At 41.4% G+C, this 19951-nt stretch overlaps 1 protein-coding gene across 11 annotated transcripts in view; it reads right to left on the reverse strand.

Moving 5' to 3' along the window:
* MTCL1 (microtubule crosslinking factor 1) overlaps positions 1-19951 on the reverse strand; it is a 107320-nt gene that overhangs the window by 82970 nt on the left and 4399 nt on the right. For all 11 annotated transcript variants that reach the window (XM_071737172.1, XM_071737170.1, XM_071737176.1 and 8 more), the window contains exons 2-3: positions 12726-12950; positions 11071-11229 (exon numbers count right to left, since the gene is read on the reverse strand). In XM_071737172.1, the coding sequence (XP_071593273.1) occupies positions 11071-11229; positions 12726-12950 (384 nt within the window). The remainder of the gene's footprint in view (positions 1-11070; positions 11230-12725; positions 12951-19951) is intronic.

Below are 19951 nucleotides of genomic sequence, written 5' to 3' on the forward strand. Positions count from 1 at the left end.
AACTCTCACATCTGTGCTTGGGACGATCATGGAACAGATCCTCCTGTAAGCTACACTAAAGCACATGGAGGACAGGGTGGTGATTCAAGACAGCCAGCATGGCTCCACCAAGGACAAGTCTTACTTGACCAACCTAGTGACCTTCTATAATGGAGTGACTACACCAGTGGACAAGGGAAGTACTATGGATGCACTTCTGTCTATCTGGATCTATCTGTCATCATCTTCTCTAAGGCTTTTGACATGGTCCCTCATTACATCCTTTTCTCTAAATTGGAGAGATACCCATTTGATGGGTGGATTGTTTGGTGCAATGAAGAAAAATTGGTTGGATTGTCACATCCAGAGACCAGTGGTCAATGGCTCAGCATCCAGATGGAGATCAGTGATAAGTAGTGTTCCACAGGGCTCCATATTGAGACCAGTACTGTTAAATATCTACACCAGTGACATACAGTGTGATAGAGTGCACCGTCAGCAAGCTTGCACACAACACCAAGCTGAGTGGTAGAGTTGACACACCTGAGGGATAGGATGCCACCCAGGACTTGGACAAGTTTCAGAAGAGGGTCCAAGTGATCCTCATGAGGTTCAACAAGGCTAAGTGCAAGATCAAGTACCTGGGTCAGAGCAATCCCCTGTACCAATACCAGCTGGGGGACAAATGGATTCAGAGCAATCCTGTGAAGGAGGATTCCGTGAAATTGGTGGATGAAAAGCTGGACATGAGCCAGTCATGTGTGCTTGCAGCCAGGAAAGCCAACCGTATCCTGGGCTGCATCAAGGGAGGTGATTCTACCCCTCTACTGCACTCTCATGAGACCCCACCTGGAGTACTGTGTCCAGTTCTGGAGCCCCCAAAACAAGAAGGACACTGAGCTGTTGGAAAGAGTCCAGAGGAGTGCCATGAGGATGATCAGAGGGCTGGAGCACCTCTCCTATGAAGACAGAGAGAGTTCGGGTTGTTCAGCCTGGAAAAGAGAAAGCTCCAGGAGACCTTATTGTGACCTCCAAGTACTTAAAGGGGCCTGGAAGAGAGCTGAGGACAAACATTTTTAGCAGAGCCTGTTGAGATAGGACATGGGGTAGTTGGGCAAACTAAGAGAGGATAGATTTAGATTCTAAATAAAGAGAATTTTTTTTTTTATGGTGAGGGTGGTGAAACTGGAACAGGTTACCCAGAGTGGTGGTAGTTGTCTCATCCTTGGAAACATTCAAGGTTAGTTTGGATGGGGCTCTGAGCAAACTGATCTAGTTGAAGATGTCCCTACTCACTGAAAGGGGGTTGGACTAGATGACCTTTAAAGGTCTCTTTCAACCCAAACTGTTCTATGATGCTGTGAAGGACCAGACTCTTGGAAACTGAAATGAGGGTGAACAATCTTCAACTATTTTTGATACACAAATATACTATATATGATGAAAATAATTGAAGAGAAATGCAACTTAAATGTTTTCTACTTTAAATGTGCCTTAGAACAGTTTACCATGTCATTTAATTACTTTATTCCCTCCTCCATCACTTTAAAATCTGCCATTTTGACACCATTGAAATCAGGGATGGAAATTTATCCTGCACTCTGCAGACAGCAACCCTGAGGAGAGCTGCCTTCACCAATCTCTGCACAGGACCCAGTTTCTCTTGGCACAGCTGACTGCAGCAAAAGCACACTGAAGAGATTGGTCTGTATCTATTTTGGAGTGATCCCTGAGAAAGAGGCCTTAAATAGACCAATATGTACATCTGGCAGTCTCAGATGGATCATTGTGCTCCTTCTGCCCACGTAGACATTATATTGATATCCCTAAATATCAACACAATTTACCCTCCTTAGCTCCAGCTGCTATCACTGGAGCAAGACCTAAAATGTCCATATTAGGATAAGAGCATCTTGCAATGCTTATATTCATTTGAGCTTTTATCTTGCAACAAAATACACAGTAAAAAGAAACACAGAAATCAGAGGTAATTAGGGGCAGATAGTCTCATTTTTCTCGATTGAATGAACCACCATTACAATTACTAAAAGAAACTTCACACATCAAGGTACAAACCCAAAACCAAACCAAGCGAAGGCTTTGCTGTACCTCCTCCCACAGAAGATAAACTCTTTCTCATGCATTTCTCTGCAGGATGAGTGTAGAAATGGGGTGAAAAAACATGCCAGCCTTGCAGCAAGCCCCTTGGTAAAACCGGTGAGAAAACTCCTGGCAAGACCCATGGAGTTCTGTGGGGTTCTGTGAGGAATGATCCTACAGGATCTGTATTATCCCTGTCTTATCTTACAGGGATAAGAATGTGGCTGAAGTACTGCACATGCCACTGCTTTGACATAAATTTGGTGTACGAAGAGCAAGATGGGTGAAAGTGTCCTCACCTGTGGCACAAAGGAAACAAGTTATTTACAGAAAGCAGCAAAATGTGCTGATTAAAGGTTGCTTGAAGACTCTCCCCTACTCAGTTCTGCCTCTTCGCCACTTATATCCTTTTCCTGGCCTACTTGCACTGACCAGCTCCAGGACATGGAGAACTTCTTGAGAGATCTGAACACCGCAAGAGGCACCGCCAAGCTGGGCTGCCTGACAGCCAGCAAGGCTTTGGGTGGCAGAGCCAGGGTTACCAGCACAGTGCCAGGCACAGGGAAGGGGGAAAGGCCAGTCCCATAGCATGTGGCAATGGAAAGCTTGCCAAGACGGTCAGATCTTTCCCCCTTGTTCATCCTCTGACAGCTTGAGAAGTGCAATGTTAATAATTCATAAGTTATCTGTGCAGTAACTTACGTTCTCCTTTTAAAATTAGAGCTAGAGAAGCAAGTGTAAATAATTAATCTGAGAAGAGAAATAATCAATTAACCCTTTCAAAGAAGGACAAAAATCAACAGCTCTGACTTTTTTCACCTGCCTAAGTGTTTCCAGACAGTGCTGTCCCCATGGCTGCCAAGAGTCTGATGCAACACCTATTCCTACATTCAGCATTACCACCACCAAAAAACCTCAACAATCTTGGAAATGCAGTAAGAAACGACATCTCACAAAGCTCCACTTCTCACCCTGACAGACTGTCTCTTCTTCTTTTCCATCCCACTGCCCTGAGCTCCAGATGCTGGGATGAAATTAGCTGCGATGTGAGATGAAAACAGTTGGTGCCTGCTCACCATGAGCCAGCCAAAGCACGTCAGGAAAATTGGGCCTTGCAGGAGCAGTGACACAGAGTTTGCTGGTGATGCCAGCTTGTACTGAACACCAAAATAAGGGTGCTTTTTTGCAGGTTTATATACTCTTTCTCCTTCAGGTGGAGCATCCTGATATGCCTGAGGCCAGATTGTCTTAGGATCTGTGCTGGGTCCTGCTGGGCTGCATCCTGCTCTAGCAGGTGGGTTGGACTAGATGATCTTCAGAGGTCCCTTCCAATCCCTACCATTCTTTGGTTCTGTGATCCCTCCAAGCCCTGGGAGGGAAGTGAGGAGGGCAGAGCATGAGACATCTCTGCAACTGTGATGCCCTGGGTATCCATCTCCATCCCAAACACCGTGTGACGCTTCCCACATGAACAGTTGCCAGATGGTGGCTGATCTGAATGTCACCAGAGAGAGGAAAGACTAGAGAAAGTCCTAATTAACTTCAGTGTATGCTTGGCTGTGGATATTCTAGCTTTATACCCCAGCTTCTTTGCACAGAACAGCAGCATGCTGCAAAAAATTGCCTGTCCTGGAACAAAGTCTTGCCTACACCTTGGCAAAGGGTACTGTCTTCATGGAGGACTTATGCCCCAATTGAAATGTGATTTAAAATATTGGGAACATGCCCTAATTTTTCTCCACTTGAAGGATTTCATGCCAATTTTTTACAGGGACTTGCTGTATGAGAGATTAAGGAATAAAAGATAAGCCCATATTTTCCCCATGAAAGTCCCATATAGATGTTAGAGGGGCTACAGTTTGCACTGTCACTGCTGAAGCCCATGTGACAGAAAGCAGGATTATTTTTGGTAACTGGGTGGAGGATGGGGAGACAGATACACAATTTCAGCTTCGTGGAGGTTATCTCCATGCCAGTCTCTGTTATTGAAAGAGTAACAGCCTTTTAGTTACTGAAAGACTTCTGCTATATAGTACAAAAATTACACAGCAAATGGGGCATAGAGGAATTTCAGTTTCTATACAAAGGTTTCCTTATAACTAACTGGTACCTGGACAACCATGCAGCTTTAGTACGTTGTTGCTTCTGCTGAAAATGCCATCACTTCAACATAATTTCTCCAAAAGCAAAGGCTATTTGAGGTCCACTGAAGTGTTTGGCAGCAAGGCAAGGAACGGGGGAGAGGGCACCCATGTCTGGGATGAGAGACTCTGCTTCAGGCTGAGTAATATAAGAGCAAGGATTTTTTTTCATGATATAAAACTCTGGGTCTGATCAGCAGAGTCACTGTTTTTCTCAAACCCTCTCACTTCAAATATTACAGTGGGATTTGGAAGCAATATCAGATGATTGCTAGCAAGTATGAAGAAATAGCAGACACCTAGAAAATGAAGGCTATCTGGAGCTTGGTAGCAATATATTTGGTGAATCTTAAATTCAGATGCAGCTACTGTTTGGGGGGGAGCCATATGTAAGCAAAAGAGACTGGCACAAAACATTTTTTAAATTTCAGGGGTTTATTTTTCTGTTGAAATCTATTTTTTTAAATTTCTAAAAGGAAATATGGATAGTTCATTAGAAGATGTATACTATAATTCACTGGAAAAAATAATTAGTTTGCTTCCTAACTGCTCTACATTTTGAGTTGAGCCAGATCTATTCCAATGCCTCTCCCTCAATCCTGTTTGTTGGTACCAGCACTGGGCAGAGCATTTCACTATCTGTGAGGCTCCTGAAATGCCATAATGAGTATAAATCATTAACTGTGGTTTAGGTACCACTTCATTATTTATCATGGAGAAAAAAAAGATACTGAAGAGAAAATGGTGCTGCAGTAAAACTTTCATGCACTTAATGCTTTTAGTTATGATTATTGCACAAGACTTCATTACTTATAACTATTAAAAGCAATAATTTCTAAGCAGGGTCACTGACTCAACATGGTGATCTTGCTTAGCTCTTTTAATGTTATTTGAAACTACAGCTTACACATCATCTCTTTCCTGCTTCTCACCTATTTAAACTCAGTGATAACTAAGAAAAGTAAAGTTTTTTCACAATATAGTTCTACTTCACCCCTATGAATACATTTAATTTGAGAAATGACTGAAAAACATTATGTGCTACCTTAATAAATAAGTATGAAGGCTCAGGTAATGAAAACACAGTGTTTCCACAGGCAGTATTTTCTACAAACAAGTGTGCTCTCACCAATAAGAGTTTCTTCACCACTAGGGCATTACTTCACACCATATCTAGGTATTTATATCAGAGAGAAGAGATTGAGAAGTGGTTTCAGACTGGAACTGCTTTACAAACATGCTGCATGTATCATGTCCTCCTTAAAAGGTCAAAGGCAATGAAAATCAGACTGCCTGGATCAGCTCTTCAAAGCAGCCTCCAGAGTTCATTTTGCTATATTATGTTTCTAGAGCTAAATTCTTCTATCAGCTAAATGCTCTCTACCTTCGAGTGATATTAAACATAGCACTGTACATGCACTTTGGAGCCGAATCTGTCTCTAAATAACATGGCTGAAAGCTATTTCATCTCATCTTGTATATTTCTTTCATTTTTATAAGCATTTGAATGCAGCTTTTCACTCTGATAAAAGGATATTTGTATAGAAAATTTGCTTTGACAGTTAAAAGCAGTGGTTCTTTAACTGTCTCCAAACTTAGGTGCTGCAGGGGAGGGTATGCTCAGGCATGACAGCATCCCCATTAGCAAGTAAGCCTTGGATGAAAGAGCCTAAAAAGCCCACAGGTAACCTGGGAAAGCCCATTTACAGCATGTACTTGTTTTCATCTCAGTCTGTGTCCTAGAGAGATGAGTTGAAGACATTACTAATGGCCAGTGGACTTGCACTTCTCTCCTCTCATGTGGAAATGAATGAACAGTATTTATTGCCTTTCCATTTTGCCTCTGCCTTTCTTTGTGAAAACACCAGGGAACAGGAGCTGTAGCCATGGTCCTCCATCAGCTGGAAGTGATTTCCCTGAGTAAACATGCCTGGAGAAGAGCACTTGGTCCTCCCATGGTCCAAACAACCTGGAGGGCTCAAAGCCCCAGTGATTTAAACTGAAGATAGGAAAAAAAAAACAACCAAACTTCAGAGTCATGGGGGAGGTCACTGCTACACCAGACAGTCTCCAAGAGAGAAAGCAACACCTCCGCTTGCTTCCCCTTCTTTCTGCTTTCAGCATCATTTATTAAAAGAGAGACTGTCACCTGCTCAGTACGCTTGTCCCACAAACAATAAATGCCCTTTTCTTCCCAGCTAGGCAATTCTCATTCATTTCTTGCTAAACCATTTCACAGCACTCACACCAAATCTTTCAGCAGCTGCTGCCCCTGTCCCTAATCCTCCCCTCTCTTTGTCAAGTCCGGCAGGGCTGCCCTTCCCCAGCAGTGTTACTGCTCCCAGGCCCTCCCTCTTTCTCTTCCCTGGCTCACAATGCCAAACCCAGACAAAGGATGTGAGAAAATACACATTTAGCAGCTGTGAACAAGTGAGCGACTCATTCTCCCCATGGGGAATAGCAGTGGGTCCTGTGCCATCTCAGCCCATTTCTACAATAAGTGGCAAAAATGGTTTATTCTTCCCCAGGCAGGGAGTTTTTAGAGAGAGGATTACTCTGAGAGGTATTACTTGGAGGGGCATTAATGATCACTCTACATAAAGGCATCCAACAGTTTGCCAAGTATGTTTTCAGAGTTGTTTAAACTTACAGTAAAGATAGATCGTTTCAACATGAAATTTTTGCTGAGAAAATAGAAGGAAGATGTTCCCTAGAAGCCTTGGTAGCTCTGAGGAAATCATGTTTGGGATGGGTTCAGATATCAAAGAAAATCTACTTGCTGTTGCCAAGTCTTTGAGAAAAGATATGGTTTGTAGATGTTCTGGAGAAAATTGGTTTTGCAAAGGAAGGAAACTTTGGAAAGAGTTTTTTGACTGCTTGCTGATTGACCAAGTTAAATTTTTCATATACATATGTCTTATGAGCTGAATTAGGATACTAGGAAGGGGAAATAGGATGTTGCTGAGGTAATCTTTCAGTGATGGAGTCATTTTTTCCTGGCAGCCTACTGACTCAAGCAGAGATGCTAATAATCTAGACAACAAGAGAAAAAAGCCAGCAAGCCTTGGCAGTGATCTGTGTCCTTATCAAATCTGTTAGGGTACACTGCCTTTGCTTCCAAAGACGTAAGGAAGCAGCAGCTTTGGTAAGTCACAGAAAATCCTAGCACATTCCTAGAAGGAACAGTTCAGTTCTTAGGCACATCCCTGTTCTGCAAGGACCTGCTACAAAGTAATGTTCACAGCAGTAGGAAAACTCTGGAGCTCTAACAGAGGATGCCACGAAAAAGACATCAGAGGGAGGTTCAAAACCAGTTGAAAAGTTCACAGTAACAAAAAGAAAAAAAACCTGAAAAAGGGAAGCAGAAAAATTAGGTGAATGTAGTTGTGGAAAAAAATCCAAAAAAAATCCACAGTGCTGCAGTAGTTGGGAAGACTGAAGCTGAAAAATGAGGTACAGTCAGTAAACCTAAAAAATATTCAGAGGAAAAGAATTGGCTTCAAAAGAATCAGTGGAAGTATTTTATGTAAGAGTAGCAGAGTGATGAACCTACACAGCAATGAACTGAGAATATCTGAAAAAAAATTAGGAAGCATTATGGGAAAGGAAGGGACCATATTATCTTTTGGCTAAGAGGACTGAAAAAAAAACATGGAGTGGCATGATTAAGTAAAATGAATGCCAGGGAGCTGATGAAAACATTAAGAACATTGTCTAATGAAAGACATCATAAGTCAATAAAATCCACAAGTATTGGCTAAAAATCCTTACTTATCCATATCCTAGCTCAAAATACATCTATAGGAAAGGCTACAAAAGGCTGGAGGAATGGAGGGTATTTATGTAGAAGGAGAGAAAAAAAGAGATGGCAGTATCCTAAAAACCTGTAAGTGACTTAGGGATGATCTGAGAGCTCCTTATTGAAACAGTGAAAAACAATATTTTCCTGATGGAAATTACCTAACAGATACCAGAGCAAAAAAAGAGTCTAAATGAGGTTTTGATAGCTTATAAAAAAGCTTCTGAAGGCCTGCAATGAAAGGGAATCCAGAAGCATCTGGGACTGGGGAGGGAAGTGCATTAGCTACAACACAGCGATAATAGAAGAACTAAGAGCACTGTGAAGGACATGGCAGGAGACTTGTCACCCTTCCTCTTTGCTGTAACCTTGCTTCTATTATTTGCAAAGCTGAGACACACTGAGAAATGTTATTTAGTGACAGAAGAAAGGGAAGCCCAACTTACATCTATTAAATACAACAACTTGAAATTACATGGTCAGGAGGAAGCAAAAATTAATTTCTCATTTAAAACTGCAAGGCTTTTTTGAAGCAAATAAGATTTTTTTTTTCAGACAGAGGAAATCTGTACATATTTCACACCAAAAAAAATCCTGTTGAAAGTATCACAGGATATCAGAATAGGTACTGCAGTGAAAAATACCTAACAACATTAAACATCACAAATGTTATAATTATTCAGAAGATTACAATAAAAACCAAAGGTGGCTTAAGAAAAGGAGTGCTTTCAGATGTAAGTACAGTTCCTAAAGATATTTCAGAATGCAAAATACATGAAAAGTAATCAACATATATGCCATCTATTGCAGTGAGAAACTGGACCCAAGGGAATTGTATGGCAGGATGAACCAGAAGTTAGCACTGAACTAAGCAATAAACATGAACATGGATGTGAGAGAAACTTTTTTTTTTTTTTTCTCAGAGGACGATAGAGGAAGAGGGCTGAGAATAGCCAAAGATATTACAGGAAAGGAGCATATGGAGACAGCGAGCTATATCAGAGAGTGAACACTTTCTAACTGGGTCTTGGGCAATGCTCCAGGACTGGATAGGAAAGATGCTCCTTCCAAGTGTCAGCCTTTAGATAGACAAGATGAGTTGTCAGGGTGGATGGGGAAAAGCTACATGGCCTTTGGGTCACTTTTCTCCCAGAGCACTAGCTTTTCTACTGGCATGTCTACAATACATTCCTTTAGAGCTTTTTATGCATTAAGTGTTCCTAAAGAGGCATTGCTTCTGGTAGTTATTTGAACACAACTTGAGGCAAATTTTTTTTTTTTTTCAGCAATGTCAACAGCGTTGCAGACATGTTCTTATCTGGCACACGTATCACTGGGTTTCTCCAACTTTTGGCTCCTCTGTCCTTTTTTGACCTGCCAAGGACCCAAACCTCCATCTTCTCACTGACTGTGACCTTGTGAAATTCTGACTCCCAGAGGAACTATCACCCATGGCATGCAACACCAGACTACCTCTACAACTACTACTATTTCATTTCAAGCTACATCTCATGCCCTGCTGTGGCTCCAGATCAGCACAAAGCATCCCATCATTCTACCTGCTGTTTCCCCCTTTTCCTAGCTCCCCTCCAGCCTTTTTCTCTTATGGGAGACACAGTTTGCTTCCAAAGTAAGGATACATTCACTTCAGCTGGCAAGGCAGCAGACAGATAGCTGAGTTCTTTGGGTTTCTCTGCCCTGCCAGGCTGCACCAACCTAAGCAGCCTAGTTAGAGGTATCTTGAGACTCCAGCACTGCTCTTTTCCCCTGCCCACCCGCAATTTAGGTTCTCAAACTGCTTAATCCCAAAGATCATCAAGCAGTATCTAGTGGGCCTGTGTGTTAATTAACAACAGGCAATACATTCATTAGTGTGGATGACACGGTATTTTTGTATGGAATATAGTCTGTAGACCCTGTAATGTGGCATCATGTCCATGAAGCATGGCATTCACAAGTAACATTCAGAAAGAATAGCTAAAATGTCACGTAGACTTCATCTGTTGTGTCAGGCTCTTAAGGAATCCAGGTAACACTGATATTTGCACTGTCCAATGATCTGCCCTGTCAGGTACAAAATTCTCCAAAACCCTTGCTCTGGACTTTTCATTTCCCAAACAGCAGAGAAATTAAATAGATGTTGTCCTTATAAAACTGAGTCAGGCTTTGTGCCAGTTGACTTGCGAGCATTGTTTGAAAGATTAAAATAACACATAATTGCAGCAGCTCTCTAAATCTGACCAAGGCTCAGAGGATAAATGCCTTACCTCGTTATGTTTAAATGCTCTATCTCAATCTGGTTTAAAACAGAGCAGAGGCTGTAAGCTGCCAGTCTGCTGTGCTGTTAAGAGAACAGAAATACTGCTGCAGACCGGGATGTGGGCTCCAGCAAAGAACCACACTTAGTATTTGGTTTCCCCTTGCTGTCCCCTGCTCCTCAGCTCCCTGGCTTCCAAAGAGTATCACTTCAGCCAGTATGACTATGTGTCAGCTCCAATTGAAATGATCCCTTTTCTTAGCAGGCAGCATTTCTGTGCCTCAAGTGCAATGTTATTTATACATTACAGACCACATTCCTGCTGCCTAGCTCATACTGGTGGCTCCCACTCTCACCACTGAAGAGCACCAGCCAAAGTGGCGGCTTGCCTACCTGAAGTGTCCTCTCAGAGACAAGCCATGCATACCTCATTTGACTCTCAAGTAGGTGGAAGTCCCAGTCTGCTTAAAGGAGAGTCAGAGTTAGCTGGAGTCAAAACAGAGATAGTTTCGCTCTAGTAGAAAGGCAGGATTTGTGGAGCCACTTTCAAGTGGGACAGAAGCCCTGTGAGAAGCCCTGGACAAAAGTCCCAGCATCACTCCTCTACCTCTATGTTGTTTCTAAATTACCAACACATTTGGGACATAGAACAAAGGCCGGGAGACCATTTTGGGCAATTGCACAAGCAACACCAGTAGACACTTCATGTAAAGTTAGCCTCAGATGCTCGCATGTCACTTTTCTCATCTAAGCCAGCAACAGCACTCTGCGTGGCTTCCCTGACTGTAGCTTACCTCTTTTAACTTGTCCAGCTCATTTTGCAGTGTCTGCTTGGATACTTCCACCTCAATAATTTGCTGCCGAAGGATTTCGTTTTCATCTTCTGCTTTAACACGTTTCTCCTCCACGCTCTCCAGCTCATGGTGCAGTCTGACAGAAACATCTTTGGCTACCTGGTCAGAAGAGCACAAAGGCATGAAGAGGATCCATGAGGAGCAACAGCTACAGTATGTCTCCTACAGTAGGGAGCATATTACAACCCTATACTGCCAAGAGATTTTTAGTTCAATTAGGAGACTGTTGATGACAGTCTCCAAGCCTTCCAAGTAGCAAAATGAATATTCATTTCTCATAAAGAAAACCAAGAGGAAAATACATTTGATTACTCATCTCCAGCTCCCTCTCCACATTATGCTAAGGCAGTGTCATGGCCAGGAGAAGAAAACAAGCAGATACCAGACCTGCACATCAAAGTCCTGGCATATCGTGTTGAGAAAACAAAATCTGAAGAATCGTGCCATAAAATTGACAGATCATCAATCAAAACTGCATCTATGCAGCAGTCTCTTCCACTCACATTGCTCTAGCAGCAATCACAACACGGCAAGAGTGAAATGAAAGCACAAAAATATATGCTAGCTTGGGTTTTCTGAGTCCAGCCTAATAAGAATAAATATTTACTCCAAAAACATTCTGAAAGGTGATTCATCACATAACATGATGAAGTACTGAATTACAAGGCAGCAAAACCAAAGCAAACTGAAAAACTTCAAGTTCTCTTTTACTTAAACCTACGTACAAGATTTTTACTGACTTATGTACCAGTTACATTATGGTAAGTTTATAAGTTTTTTTTCTATCATAAAAAATTCAGTCTGACATTTTGAAAAATGTGATGACTTGATACGTCACTCTCTTTTCCACTGCTGAGAAGCAAACATTCAAGTTTCAGAAGCTTTTATGCTTTGCATTTTTAAGCACACAATTATTAATAGTTTTAGTGGTAAGCATTCTAGTGGTAAACATTCCCTCTCTAGAGAAGATATTTTCAAAACAGATACAAGATAGCAATATTAAGAAAGACTAGTAAAGCTAGATAAGCATCACGCCTATACAAAGGTTAGCCTTGGTAGAAAGATATCTGAAAAATAAAAAAATCTGTTTCAGTATAAACCTAATTTTTGCAGACATTTGTGTTCTTTTTGGGAATAGCATTTTGATCCTCTGCCTTGCTAAAATATTGTAACAGTCTGTGCCTGTTATGACAAACTCATTAGGCACTAAGAAATGTGACTAGGGTTTTTTTTTTCTATTATTTGGTATTAGCAAGAAGAGAGAAGGAAGGAAATGTCATGAATTGGGAAATTCATGGAATTGGGAATTTTGTTCATACAGTTTTGCAAAGTGAAACAAAACCCTTTAGATCTTTGAAGTGCGCAAATGTAACTTGACTTCATTTCTCTCATTTTGAGCCTAAGCACGTTTTTTTACTCACTAAGACATCTTTTTAGGATGATGAGCTGCATATTTGTCCTCCACTGCAGACGAAGGACATTGGTCCTGATGTCTGGAGAACCAGTGCCTGTTTCATGTGCCACCCTCCCTTCCATTGCAGGGAGCCAAATCCCAGTCTGTTCTCTTTCACTGTGAATATGAACCTCTCACCCACCTTTAAATCTTGTTCCAGGCTCCTAATGAGCTCTCCATCCACGTGGCCTGTTTGTGCAACTTTCAAGCTTTTCTGTTCTGCTTTCCTGAGACGATACTGCAGGATGCGGCAATTCTTGTTTGCCCGGTCCAGCTCTCGCCGGAGCTCCTGCAGTTGGTAAACATCTTCCTCTAAATAGCTGTCACGCATTTCTTCCATTTCAGCCCGAAGTTCATCCAGCTCATCCTGTGAAAAGTCAAAACGGTGCTCCATCATACCTCTAGGTCTCACCCATGGGAGGAAAATAGAAAGCATTCTCACTAGGAAATCGTATTAATGAAGTGACACAGGAACACGAGTTTTATCCAACACTGACCAGTTATGCTGAACTAAATTAATGAACACTTGTTTTGTTTCTTACAGTTAATAATGAAAAACAGACCAGATGCTTATCTGTCTCCTGAAAGTGGTAACACCTTCATTTTTACCATCTCTAATTAAAATTAAAAGTTCGTCATACTTTGCCACTGTCTGAACTGTTGCCTTGCTTTATTTAGACTACAGTAAGCCTACCTAACCAAGTACCTCAGCATCTCTGTGCCTTTTATCAAATGGCACTTCCTAAAAATGAAATTACCCCTTGAAAACTTCATGAATCTGAATTAATCTCTGTGCCAAACATCAAACTGCTCCCTATGATATTACTGTCCAGTCTGAGCCCAGCACCATGCACAAACTAAATGACAGATAGGTTGGGTGCTGGAGAAAGTGGGTGGCTGTTGTGTGGACACACACATTTCAACAATAGGACCATGGGGAGAAAATAAAATCTGTGCCCCTGGGAATAACCTGATCATTCTTTTCTGGGAATCATGAACTGTCCCAGTTCCACATTATATCATGAAGAGGCACATGCTCTCTAAAGTCAGATTTAAAGCTTTATGGCTGAACAGGATAAGCTCTATCATTCCCATTTGTTTAATCTGTGCGTGACTGGAGCTCCAGAGCTAAAACTCTTACAAAGGTCTTCCAAGCACAGGGGTACAAGCCATCAAACTACTGCATGAGAGGAAAATTCTACTATGAGCAAAAGTGGGGGGGAGGGAGAGGAGGGGGGTGGAAATCAAGAAAAAGAGCTATGAGGAGCATATTTTAAACAAACTCTTTTTTTTGTATTGTTTTCTTTAAAATTGCATTTGATATTATAAAAACCAAATTTTCTGTGAAAAACATGGCTTCATTAAGAGTCAAGGAGCTGCTATGTCACCCCACTTCAGATCTGTAAATGACATTTGAAATACCAAGGATGGCTGAAGACTATTTCACACTTGTATCAAGCACAGAAGACACTGATACTGAGTTAGCTCCCTTGGCAAATTCCCCCCTCCTTGGCTGGACCACCCCTGTTCTAGTCCCTCCAAGAGCATGTCTGCCTGTATCCCCCTGGTAGTCCTCCTTCCCCTTCCCTCATTGCCCTTTCCCATGGCCTAACTGAATAGTCATATTTTTCCCTTTATCCACTTTGATCCACTGGAGTTTTAGTAACAAATGAGGGACAGATCTTTTCCATGAGCACAGTCCTGACCAAAGGAAGATGTTTTTAACTTCTTTAGCCTTCCTTGCATAGTGATGTTTGAATTATAGTGTTACTCTTACCAAAATCCCATCTATGTATAAAAACTCTGTATTTATACAGCTGTGTTTTGACTTCAATTAGTTGAGCAAGCGTAAGTCAGATTTTGGGTAAGCACAAGGCTTGTTTTTTCCAAAATGACCACTCTGGGCTCAGCAGTGAGGCTTTGCTCCACCAGTACAGTCCTCCCAGAGCTCTACGAAGTCAGAAATGACAAACAGGTTTTCTCACAAGCCAGCTGTATCGCTATACATTCTCAATATATTCAGATTTTTGATGTAGGGGCATCCTGTCCCACAGTCTCCCTGGGACAGCTTCAGGAGCAGAATATTTGTGTGGATGGAGAAGCTCAGGTGTTACTCCCCAGTGATATGGACCAGGCTTACACTGTACACTGCCTCAAAAGAACAGTAACAAAAGTTACCCTTGCAGCAATGACACCTTCAGAAGTTGCAAATACATTAATTAACCACAAACAGCAGAATGCAAGGAAGCAAACCAGCTCTGCAGACCAAACCCAGCAGGTTTCTTTCAAAACAATTTACAGTTCAGGCCCCATCTACTACCCCTGAGAGCAGAGCCAAATATTCTCTCCAGTTTGCAGCCATCACACACTGGGGGAATTAGGATAAGTGAATGATATTTTTAAAAAGAAAAACATAGCAAACTATGTCTGAGTGAACTGAGGAGATGAGTTTTTCTTTTTAATGTACACACTTTTTCACCACGCTTCACATTTGCAGACACTTTCAAAAGGTAAAGTAAAGGTTTGCCCAGCACAACTCTGACTTTGCAAGTCTGATTTTATTATGTTTGTGTCTGGCTTTGGCTATAACTACACAGTTTGTTTTTCTCTAGCATAATTTTGCAGATAAACTAAAATTCAGGATACAAGAAAGAATTCTGTACTTTAAAACTTCACACAGTCCTCTCAGGTTATTTTTTTTTTCTGACTGAACTGATCTTTTCCACACAATTTTTTTCCTACCCCTAAAATTTTTGTGTAGAAATTAGACTGTGTCCTGATCCCTTGCACTTAGGGATACAGCATCCTTTGGATGAGCTTTAAAATATGGCAACATACATGCAAATGCAATGAGGGTACAAACAGTTTTCACTGTATAAGGAGCAGAAACCTCCCCATATGGGCTGCATGCAGTACCAGCCTGTTTCTGCTGTATCACTGCAGTGCCTGGGGCTTGGACCTACATAGTCTGCCCATCCCAGGGAGGAAAAACTCAAATAGGACAGATGAAATATTTTTTAACAGGAAGATGAAGTCCTATTGCCATACATTAAAAATTTAAACACAGCAGCATGTTGCCTCTGAAATGTCAAAAATACAGTAAACTGGTCTGTGGTTAAGATGCTGTATATCAGCACACAACTATGGATGCTGGGATAATCTTCTACTAGCTACAGTTCAGACATAATCTTCCTCTAGATACAGACCACAAAACCAGGGGCAAGGCTGTAGATGCTTCCAGTTCAAAACAGCTTATTTTCCTTGCTAGGTACTTGTGATTCTGCTGCAGAGGCTGAAACCTTGTGTTAGGATCTCCTAAGTCAGAGCTGTTACAATTACACCTATAAACCCAGAACAGCTTGAACTCCTCTTTGAAAGTGATGCATACACACAAAACAGAGGAAGCTAAGCTAAAGATCCAGGGAAGGGGAAATTACAACTGAAACTATGATGGTCCTACTTATTAACCCAGGAAACCTATTGCTTTGAAGGAAAACTTGTCAATCATTAGTGAAATCAAAAGTAAATGAAGCAAAGACAGAACCTTAAAAATCCCAAACTCTGCAGCTGGCAAAAAAACCTTAGGCTATGAGGAAGTTAGAAGCACTAGATAAACCCAATCTCTGACTTCATTAAATTCTATTGTTCTTATTGCTATTATTATTACAAGAATTAAAGCTCTTTCTTTCAAGAGGTATTGAGCTTCGTGCCACAGACTTAAATATTGTATAACTGAAGAAAAAAGATCAGAATAGGCACTTAAAAGTCATTAAAACAAATAAGAAAGCAGCCATCCCCCTTTGTGCACCTGAAAAACAGAGAGCCTGCTCTCTTCCTAAAACAGGGAGGGACCTGCTCCACCATCCCAAGGTGAAAATTGAAATTGAGAGGTTAAGTGCTGACACAAGAATCTTCATTTTGCTGTATGTTCCTGTAGGGGATGAGAGCCTCCTCTTGATCCCTTTTAATTTAATTGTAATTATGTTATTACTTTCAGAAAGAAAAGCATCCAGCAGTGTCTAGGAAGAAAGAATATCACTTAGAAAAATCCTAAACTGCTTTTCTTTCCAGATATTATCCTGGTCGCTAGAAATAATAACAAATGGAAGGATGGGAAAAAATAACATAACTGGCAGTTCTTTCCAAATTCAAAGTAGAAAACCAGGTTGCTTGTGCTGCTGAGTCTTACTGCTTATTGTTTCAGGTACTTGGCCCAAATGACTTTCTTATGGCCAGCTCTTTGGTGTCTAATAGGGATCACCCATTTGAGATTCCCAGGGTTGCTTTGTGAATGCAGGACATTTAAATAGCTGCTCTGCTTGCAGGATTCCTCTAGACTTCAGTGAGAAAGCAACAGAATTAGGATTTACTGTTTCCCCATCAGTCAAAGAAGCCATAATGAACTGGTTAAAAGGGGAAAGCCCCGTGCAGAGTCTACATTACTGCATAGCCCAAACACATACTGACAGTGTCATTTCACATCTGTACTCTGCAAATTGAAGACTTGCCTGGCCAAAGAGAAGCCATTGCCTCATTAATACCTTTACTGATGTCATGCTTGTTTATTATTGATTTGATTTATACTGAAGTATAATTAAGGGTAAATTATAGGAATATGCCTCGGTTAGGATTCTTAAAAAAAATAAAAATAAAAAAAAAGGGAGAGAGAGAAAAACAGTCAGCTATTACGCTAAGTAACCTGTACTCATATGAGTCATTCCCACTGAAACAACCAGGAATACTTGTACAACTGATGGGTTGTGTCTACCCAGCCAGTCTGGCTGGGATCCGTGATGAGGCTTAAAAGTAAATTTTCCAATCATCCCCACTGACTGCCCACTTGTTCAGCCCACACAGCACACAAGAACCAGATTCCTTCTGAAGTAAAATAAAGACCTATGCTCCCAGGGTGCACAAAATGTGCTCCCATTACTCTTGAGTATTCTGGACAACTGCAAAACATATGCATGATGGGGATGTTTTGTTCAGGAGGCCAGACTAAATACAGTCCAAAGCAAGACCTCTAAACTGCATATAAAGACAGAGGTAGGGGCACCAGCACCGGCTGTGTCTGGGTCAGCCTGTTGATCTACCCTCACTGGGCTAAATTACAGGCTAAAGGAGAAAAAAAAGGAATTTTGGAAATTACTATTAAGGAGAAACGACATGCTGAAAATGGCATAAAATACATAGGTATACTGAATTCGTTACTGTGGACTTACAGTTAGGTATATTAGCAAACTGTAAGGCTTTAGCTTCCAGTGAATTAGAATGCGAGTGCCCACAAGTTATACACTAATTTGGAAATATCTTAAACTAGGAAGACAAAAATGTAAGAAACCTACAAACTTTACAGTATTCAAGAAAATGCAAGTGAAGGATTAAATTTAGTTGTGCATGTAGAAAAATGTATGTGTTTATTAATTCAGGCAAAAGTAGTATTTATAGATTATGCCAGTACTATTTTCTAAACAGGAAGTTATTTAATATCAAATCAAATGAGGGCAGAGTGAGGAAAGGAGGAGGGATGGAAATTACAGTGTGGAGTTGCTACTGTCCTGGTGAATCTAGAACGTCTAGAAAGTCCTTGATAAATCTAAGCTTCATGAACTGTGATTTTATGTAATCTCTGTTTTCTTATTTTAAATATCTTAAACCGCCTGTATGTAGGAGATGCAGCTGCTAAGGAATAAACACAGCCCCCATATCTCCTTACAGCAGAACTGCAGCAGGGATAAATGTGCTCCAAAAGGCTTTACTTGGGAAGAAAGCAACAACCATTATTTTTGCCTCTTGCAAAATATGTTAATGAACCTAGAGTCCCTGGGCACCTGATGTTATTGTTCAGCTCTCAAACTGAACTACTTTACAAGTCATGCACTGATCCAGGGCTGTTTGAAGCTTGTGCACAAAATGAGAGCTGATTTTTGACTCATAGGACTGGGAGTACCTATTGGCTTCAGGGCTGGTTTGAATTTGCAGGATCCAAGAGTGAGAGCAGCATCTGGCAGCTCTTCTGCTTCATTCAAACATCAGCTCCAGTGCTGTTTCAACACACTCCCCTGACTGGGGTGGCTGAAGTCATCTGAGCAGTCACCTGGCTGGTGCAATGTGAAGAGCATCTACTGAGGGCCACTCAGGTGAACCAGTGCCTGGTGCATCATGCAGCTCGTCCCCTCCAGGCTACACAGAGGTTGACGGGGACACAGCTGGGGCTAACAAGGCACATGGCCTCACTATTCTTCCCCAAAGTGACATCTCCCTTGGACAGCTGACCGCCCCTCCTGCTGAGCCCCTGCATGTGGGTTTTGTGCCCTGGGCAGGGTCATCACCTTCCTTCTCTTTGGGATCTCCAGTCACCAGGTGGGAAAAGCAACATTTCAAGCAGAGACGGGGATAAGCTCTGTTTTTCTAACCCTGCTAACCCTCACTAAATGGGAAAAAAATTGGTCCCATCACTTCGCATCATTTTTGCTCTGCAAACCCCTTTGACATAGAGAACAGCCTGCAGGTTAATAAAAGAAAGGGTGGTATTAATCCTCACGAGTTCATCTCAAGCCTACAGACTTGAATACCTACAGTTTCAAGGGAGCTGAGAAATACAATGTAACTTCATGAGGCACACACTGATTTTAAACAAATCCGAAGATCCTTCAGATGTATCAGAGTGGAATAGTAAGGGGTCTGGAGCTGCCTCTTATTCAATTTATATCCAGCATGTGTCTCAGAAAAAAGTTAATACAGAAAGAATAAAGACAAAGCAAGATAAACAAGAGGATTATCTACTAAATCAAAGCTGGTTTAGAATATTTTTTGGTGTTAGTCCACAATACAGCATTTCTGGAGTGTTGAACTTACACTAACACATGAAGAAAGAGAAGGCCCAGTACAGCAAAGGAAAGCAGCAAGCACCAGTTTCATTTTCAGGGCTGTACAAAGTGCTATGCCTCATGTACTGTGCCATGAAGGACAGAAAGGGAAAAGGGGCATGTGTCACAACAAAAATACTCACGCTGCTTCCACTAACACATTTAGTTAATCAAACCAGTCTGAATTAAACTTTGGCTAAGATAAAGCAAGACATTTTTAATTGCTGAAGTTTGGGCCCTCTGCTTTAGGATATCTCATCCTTTAGAGGGCTCTACATCACAAAGAGTTTCTTTTGAAGTTTCCTAGGGACTTGCATAGTGTATGACACTTCTTCGCGTGCTGCACGCTTGAAAGTAATCCTGAAAAATTACCACTTGTGTGGGCAGTATTTTGCTATTACTAACATGACTGGGTAGTAATACTAAAACTTTACCTTCCACTACCTCTTACCGATGACCTCGTGGCTCCACAGAGTCAGGCACCACGACATAATTTTTC

The sequence above is a fragment of the Heliangelus exortis genome, chromosome 2, assembly GCF_036169615.1.
Source record: "Heliangelus exortis chromosome 2, bHelExo1.hap1, whole genome shotgun sequence".
NCBI classification, from domain to species: Eukaryota; Metazoa; Chordata; class Aves; order Apodiformes; family Trochilidae; genus Heliangelus; species Heliangelus exortis.